Here is an 8,124-nt window from a genome sequence, read left to right as displayed (position 1 = left end):
GACGGAACTAGGAACAGCACCGACCCTATAAACGATAGTAAAAAAACCTGGGAGTCTTGATGGACAACGAACTAACACTTGAGCCACAAGTTAACGCCATAATCAAGAAATGTTTCCTCCTACACGTGGTAAAAGGGAGACTACCATTTCTTTCTTTCACCCACAAAACACTCACCATCATCACACTCATGTCCAGAGTAGACTACGCCAACAGCCTATATCTAGGAATGCCAGAACTATTAAGGAAACTTCACTGCATTCAAAATGCTGCGGCCAGACTCCTGCTCAAACTACCACGAAGAGATCACATTACCCAGGAACTGAAAATGCTACACTGGCTACCAATAAAACAGCAAATACAGTTCAAAACAATGTGCATAACGCACAGAACAATCCACGGCCAAAGACCAGAGTTCCTATATGAGAAAATAATCATCTACCATCCGACGAAACCATTCAGATCAAGCAACAACATTTGCTTAGAACCAAAACCATACAACAAAAGAAAATTCAGAGGATCATCATTCTCTCACCTGGCAGCCATAACCTGGAATGACCTACCAAAAAACATATGCAACACAAGGCATCATTTGGAATTCAGGAAAATACTCAAAACGTGGCTCTTTTCTCCAGAATCAGAAGGAAACGACTTGGAAGCATGCACCCCACAGGAAACAAGAATCCTAAGGAGTAACCCATGATCCTGACTTAATCTTCCCTAACCGGAAACGGAGGACACCCCAACAACCCATGTCCACATACAGCTAGCCACAAAGGAAACTTGGTTAGGCAAGAAACCCCCAAGGGACAGGCAGGGAGTGACCAGAACCCTCTAACCCAAACATCGCCAACCCAGTGCAGGGAACACGCCTGCATCAGCCAGGTAGACATACCATTAGAGTAACACATAGGAAAACTGCAGTCAACAAGGCGGAAAAACTACAATACCAAACACACAGGATAATTATAGATGTTGAGCACAGAAACGCAAAGACAACGAGGTAAGGAAAACCTGCTAACCGAACTCTAAAACCTAAACTTTCTGCATACACTTCCCATACAGAAACTAACACAACCACATCTCTGCACAGCAATCCGCACGTACTTCACCACATTGCAACAACAGATTAACAATACATAACCCGGCACAACAGCACATGGGAAGTCGCACCGACCCGAAACCCGCACTTCAGCTCAGCAGACGGTGCTATTCCCACTACACCCTACTAACCCCCCCAGTTCCCTCTTTTTTCACACCCTTCTTTTCAGATCTGCCAAAGCGCCTGGGGACCACTCTGGTGGTGTCGGTGCGTGATACAAATACCTTTAACATTAACATGAACTGTGAATTTTCCTAAAGTTTCCTTACACATTCGTTTCCCCTTACCTACCCTCTGAAGATTTTTTAAAGCAATTTTCATTTTGCAATGCAATTTATGCAAAAATATATTTTCTACCCTAATGCAAGTTGCAAACAATATCTCTGCTACTGTAAAGCAATTTACAAAAAATATAAAGAATAAATAAATACCTGGTAAATGTCTATACAATACCTATTCAAAAACCAACACTATTGGCATTGTCACGGCTTGATATCATTGTGTGGGTTGGGTTTGTTTTAGGCTTCTTTTTATGTGATATTAGGCATTTCAGGCAAAACTGTTGGGTGCGTACATGTCAGGTGACTAAAGTGACCATAGCCATAATGTTCTCCTGCGATGGTGGGCGGCGAAAGGGGAGGACCCCCACACCAAACAGCATAAAAATCGCAGACCGCGCGAAAAATGGCGGTCGCCGAGAGCTGGTCGCCAACGGTACAGAGCAGGGTGTTGGCAGGTTTCGTTGTCAGCATGGGAGAGTCGGGGCGTGTGGATTGCGGCAAGCGCTTCATCTGTTCTGACCAGGACTGCGATGCGACCTTTAACAAGGCGTGGAAGCTCAGCGCCCACATGTGCAAGCACACTGGGGAGGTGAGAGTGCAGTCATGCCACGGTAGATCAGGGAGCCAGAACGTAGTTCCCGTGCACTTTCCGCATAGCCTCCTGGGTTGCGCGTACGTGCACGAGCTTCCAATAAAAGTCTCGCTACGTGCTGCAGTGTCGTGCCGTGCCTCGCCGCTGACGGTTATCCGTTTACTGGCCCAGTTATCTTGTACACCTAGACCCTGGATCATATTCGTTGTTCTTGTCATGTGTTTGTCGGGGACACTGCTTGCTGGGTTTAATCGTTTCTTCATTGGTATTCAAATTCGTTTCTAATAATCTAATTTTAGAAGTTGTTCCTGCAGTTAATGGTAATGACACAACTAATACCTGCATTTCAATTCGTGTTTGCAAAAGCTCCGAGTTTTGTGGAACTTTGTCTGGCAAGTTGTATGTTGTAACACCTGGGATTTATCAGTGTGCCGGTTTGCTGTCAAAAGCTGCTTAAAACGGAATTTTCCACAGCTGATAAAATGGTATAAAAAAGGGCATTGAAGTCTCATCCTTAAAATATACATGACGTACCAAAATGCCTACGCGTACAGACTGATGAGTATATCTGGTGTGTTCTTCTACCGGGATGAGCTTTGTCTAGCTATTTTTTATTGTCAGTTTATAGATTTTACAGATTACTGTAATCTTCCCCCAAATCATCCTGAAGGTTTATCGTTCGACTGGAGCACACTGATTGCTTCAGTTGGGAACACTACTAGGGCAATGGGTTTACAGCACCCTTTTTTGCATTGGTGTATAGTTAGGAGAGATGACTTGTTGGGGCATGGCTTGTGGGTGTTTAGTTATTTATTTGCCCATTGACTGACTGCCTTTGGCCATGCTGTTCCCTATGGCCATTCCCATCAACTTCTTTCCCTTCCCCACCCAAAACCCATTTTCCTGGGACAAGGCATACATGTATTAATCAAGATTACTAAATAACTATATTTTGTTAGTAATCCAATATATATGACTAGCAAATTCGTATAGCCTTACTTTAAATCTGGGTCAGTGCTAGGCATGTGCCCTCTTGTGCAGCACCAGGTCTAGGGGCCTGGCCTTGCCACTGGTGCTATGAGACAATGCCTTTTGTTGGGCATGTTCCACGTAACCTGGCAAATTCAACAGGGCTACCCAGGGCTTTGCAAATATGAACACTCCATGCTATCGGCAGAACACTTAAAGGGAAGGTCCTTATTAGTGAGGTTCATTGAGGAACCATTGTTTATGACCTGTCAAACAATGACTACACAAGTAACCTAATTGTACAATATGTTTTGATATGTGCCTAAGTATTGAACAAATATTTCCCAACTTGGAGGATGTTTTAGTTTTGTCACTTTGCATAATAGTTCTTTTTTCCTGTTCTATAATTAAGCATTAAGCCCCTAGTGGGGGAACGTGGGGGCATTAACACTTCAGGTAATGCCCCGGTGTTAAGAAGGATTTATGAACTCTGACCTGGAGGGGCAGAGGTTCAGAAGGCCAGCCTAGTTTCTTGGAACAGGGTAACCTCTGGACAAGCCAGACCAATCAGGGTAGCTATGGCAGGCGGTCAAGACTCTCAGGAGGGGTGAGGGTGACTGAAGGACCTCAATGAGCACACAGAGCAAGGACACTTACAAATTACTCCAGACAGGTGTTCTATCAAAAACACATTTATTACAAGGCCTTTGTAACATAGACCATAGCAAAGAATCACAGTAACACTAAGTAAACCAACACATCACACTCAATACAATATATATACAAGACCATTGAGGTCTAGAGGGTTAAATGCACAAAATATGTTGACAACCTAGAGGGGCAGGAAACTGGCAGTGTAGTTAATCTTTAGGCCCAGTTCAACATCAATAATTCGCCTAACTAAGAGGCAGTCCAAGCCCTACGAAGAGAGGAGTCTTGTGCTCAATAGTACATGCACTCGCTTGTGCCAATGGGCAGAATAGGGTCTCTAGCAGCTCAGGAAGGTGGATGAGGCGATGCAGAACAGGTTCCCACTATTCTAGACGGACCTCCAATTGAAAGTAGAGGCAGTTTGTGAGTGCGGGATGGAGTTGCTGTTTTGCAATGGCTGTGGAGAGGAGATGATTGGCTCTTGTGCTAGGGGCCACCGTTTGGGGTAAGGAGTACTCACCGGTCCCCGATGCAAGCAGTCCCAAACTTTGTCAGTTCAGTCCACTTCCTCTCGGCACCTGCACTTCCTGAGATACAGCGATGCTTCCCAAACAGGACAGTGGGGATTTCTCCGCTCTGGGAGGACGGCTCAACCCAGTTTGACTATATCAGGCTTCAGGGGCAAGAGGGTCACAAATGCATCGAACTTGCACAGGTCGTTGCCGCGGCTTGGCAACACAGTAACTGCGCTTACTCCAGTCCTGGCGCTCTCGTCTCACTTCAGACCTGGGAACGCCAAGTGTACAAAATTCGGTGTGAGGGTGCCGTGGACACAGAGCTAGCAGTATACCAAGTTTCGAGGGCCTCCTCGAAACGGCGGCGGTGACAGAGCAAAACAACTGGGTAAGCTGGTCAGTCCACTGGTTGGCCCAGGGACACTTCAGAGAAAGCTTACTTGCAGGGTTTGATGAAGGTGCCGAGAATAGTTGCTCCAACTATTCCAATGGGTCTAAGCGTCTTTGCCGACCTTCTAGGACGACCAGATGCAGAGGGATCCCATGGGACGACAGCGGGCTCAGGGTGCCAAACCTTCCAGCGGTTCCTCGGCATCGTAGTTGCAGGATACTTGGATCCTATCCTATGTTTGGTGTGAAGTTAGGAGATCGGCCTGGTAGTGGTGTTTTCAGCGTAGGCTTATCCAAAGTTCCTTTCGTGCCAACATGAAGAGGAACCAATGGGAGATCTGCTCACAAACTCCATATGTGGACCAATCGCGGACCACGGTGGTCCCAGGCATTCATGGCACTCCACTCTCTGGCACCCAGGATGTGTATTGGAATCAGACATTCCATCCCACATCCTGGAGGCACACACGCCCTGCAGTAGCCCGCGAAAGCATTGGGATTCGCGGGAAAGTGAATGACCAAATGAGGACTGGCCCGGGTCGACTTGCCCTGGGGAAGGTGAAGGGGCAAGATGGCCAAAGGACAGGACAAAGAACCTCGTGGAATGGCCATTTTGGAGCCAGGCCACCTATTCATGCCAAATGCGGTCAACGCAGTTAACATGGCAGGAAAGGGTTAAAAATAATGCGAAATGATAGCTGCCACCTGTCCTGTCCATGACACATCTGCACAGTTCATGAAAAGTCCAGCGAGAGTATCTAGGGCCTTTGGAAATGACTAGAGACCCAAGTGTGCTGTATGGTAAAATACATTGCGCACTTGTTACATGTTGCACAAAAGTTGCAACATGAGGAAAGGACTAGGGGAAACAGTCTCCCAGTACTGACTGTCTTAAGGGCATGTCAGTTTCCCCATAAAAAGTGAGCAAGCCCAGAGTGCAGCTGAAGGCTCTGCTTCTCTGGCAGTCAGTCAATGATGTCTAAAACAGCAGCAAAAAGCGTGGGGGTTAACACATGGAGGGAAAATTACATACAATTATGAAATCTTTCCTAACACCCGGGGCCCATAGTTACAGGCCAGAGCAAAGCTACCCTGCCCCGTAAGACCGGGGAACTAAAAGTATGTTTGTTTCTGTTCTGAAAAGCTCTGGTGTTTCGGAACAAATAAATGTTAAAGGAATGGCCATCGGGGGAAGGGAAATCAGTTTTCCCTTTCCATGGTGGCCATTGAAAAAGTAAACAAGAAAATTGCCGCCATGGAAAGGAGAGTCCCTTCTTCCTTTCCATGACGGCCTGTCGCAGATCGGGAGCGGACGTGCTGGGGGGAGAAGTGGTCCTCGCGCGTCCACTCCCAAAATGTACTTCAAAGAAGGTAAGTGGGGTTTGATGGTGGGGAGGGAAAGGGACCACAGCCGTTGGGGTAGATGGCAGCCTCCAGCTGTGAGGCGGCCTAAAGCGGGGGATTACCGCTGGTCATTCCCTCCGCCCCCTGTTCTGAGCATTCTCATTGGCTGAGAGGCTGCCACACCCCCAGCCGCGTGCTAATGGAAAATAAAGCTGTTGCCATACTGTCTTATATGGATGAATAACTTTTGTTGCAATTTTCAAGTCCCCTTTACAAATGTTAAACCAACACCTTTTATCAACTAAAGCTGGGAAGATATTTGGTAAAGTGCCTCAGTTGCAGACTGATCACAATGCCTGGATTCTCCAAGAATTAAGTGCGTGATCCTGAAAAATAATTTTATTTCAAAGTGATCTGACAACATTTTTGCCCACAGGCCATTCAATTGACGTGTACACCACACTTCACATTCAACATACTGCTTCTTATAGAATAACAATGGTGCCCCTTGATATACTGCACATCATTTATTTGTCTCGATGTACATATAGAAAACACATATTCAGTAATTTTGTGTGCTATTTGTAGGGGTGGTCAAGAAAGGTCCCACCGAGGATGGAGGGGTTCATGTTGCACACCATGTTAGTGACTGTTGCGGCAAAGTTAGCGCGAGGTTGCAACTTTATGTATCCATGTAGTTAAATGTGAATGGGGTTTGTTACTTTATTATTTTGTCTTTGATGCATATTAGATTTGCACACGCAAAATCGACAAATGAAATAAATGAAAACCGATCCAGAGATGGTGTGCCTAGAAGCTGGACAAGGAGTTTCATAATGTGCATTCAAGGAAGTAGACTGATCATAGAGAACCCACGATGAAGAAAACATGACATTAATGAGATACATACACAGGAAGTTTATAAATCTGTGTTGATGTAACAATGTTGTACAAATATTTATTCGGGTCACCAGAAGTTATTGTGCCCAAGGCATTATAAGAACGATACAGCTTTTTGTGTATTGCTCAAGTAAGACACTAGTGAGATGAGGCAGGCCTTGTAAATTCTTTAGTTACACTAGACCTGCGAGTTGAGCAAGGTTTACCTACTCGACCTAAGAGGGGGGGGCGAGAGCCATTAGGGAAAGAGGAATGTAGGTTGACCTGTGCTTTCATTGAACAGGGTAACTTAAATCGCTAGCTTTGCTACACATGTGTCGCTTTAAGGAGCAAACCTACAGTTGCTATGCGACACTGCTTATTTTATGCCTCGATATAACGTGTCAACTTGTGTGCTTCAGGGAGACTTGGGTTAGTTTGACTCTAAAGGCTCAGAATTCTCACATGTTCTTGTTCCCTTCTCCCTTGGAAACCCCCAGCACTTTTGCTGGACTTTAGGACGGTTATTTTTTATCCTGGACGGAGACCTTTTTCCCACACATATATTTTTCTTTGATCTGAACTGTTTCTTTTTGTTTTGGAATCTGACAAACGCCATAGGCATAATCTTTTTACTTTGTGTCAAAGCACCTTCAGTGCAGTAGCACAGGAAGTCTTTCAGATTTCCCAAAGGTTTAAATGCCTTCTCTTGGTTAAACTACTGTTTCTAAGAGCAGTGAAATTGACTTTACTTAGTAGCACACACTATCTTAAAAAAGGATGCTGTGGGGGTTACTTAGTATTACCTTTGTCTAGTTTCTCATGTAACATTTTTATGTTGCAATGGCTTGTGGTAGTTACTTTTTACTACCATTGTGTTTTTACCACGGGCTGCCATTGCAGCCACACTAAAGCACCCATGGGTGCCCATTTTGTAAAAGTGGCCCGAGTTTTCTTTTTTCACCATTTCTTGTTGGAAAGGCCCTTGAGATTTACTCTGCGTGGCAAACCAGGTTCGGTGCCTTAGTTTGTTGTCTTTGGTGGGTTTCACTGATGAAGCCCACCTCTGGCTCCATGTCTGGCAGGGCAGGAAGTGAGGGATTTTCCTGAACTCCCTGTGCTTAATCTCCTAGGTGACAGGAATGCACCCAAATGTGATTGGCTGGCTTTGGAGGACAGCCACCCTGCTGTGAATGACGGCTAGGCTACGAATGAATGGGAGAAATGCATAAAAGGCGAGGTCTTTTGCTTGGAAGGCAGTCGACCACTGGACGAAGGAATCTGAAGAACTTGGAAGATGCATCTTCTGCATCTCCTGGACCGTTGGTTTGCCCAATGAAGCCCTGCTGCAGTGGTGAAGCTCTGAATTTGCCTCGACTAAAGAAGTCCTGCAAGGATGACTT

General features: G+C 45.6%; 1 protein-coding gene across 1 annotated transcript in view; it reads left to right on the top strand.

Annotated features, from left to right (window-relative positions):
- The first annotated feature begins 1,689 nt into the window (after positions 1–1,689).
- GTF3A (general transcription factor IIIA) overlaps positions 1,690–8,124 on the top strand; it is a 152,452-nt gene continuing 146,017 nt past the window's right edge. The window contains exon 1 of the mRNA XM_069639704.1: positions 1,690–1,970. Coding sequence (XP_069495805.1) covers positions 1,785–1,970 — 186 coding nt within the window. The 5' untranslated portion in view covers positions 1,690–1,784. The remainder of the gene's footprint in view (positions 1,971–8,124) is intronic.

Source organism: Ambystoma mexicanum, chromosome 7q (assembly GCF_040938575.1).
Source record: "Ambystoma mexicanum isolate Mex_15411 chromosome 7q, UKY_AmexF1_1, whole genome shotgun sequence".
Taxonomy (NCBI): domain Eukaryota; kingdom Metazoa; phylum Chordata; class Amphibia; order Caudata; family Ambystomatidae; genus Ambystoma; species Ambystoma mexicanum.
The sequence above is the reverse complement of the archived record's forward strand: the minus strand, read 5'-3'. Positions and strand labels throughout refer to the sequence as shown.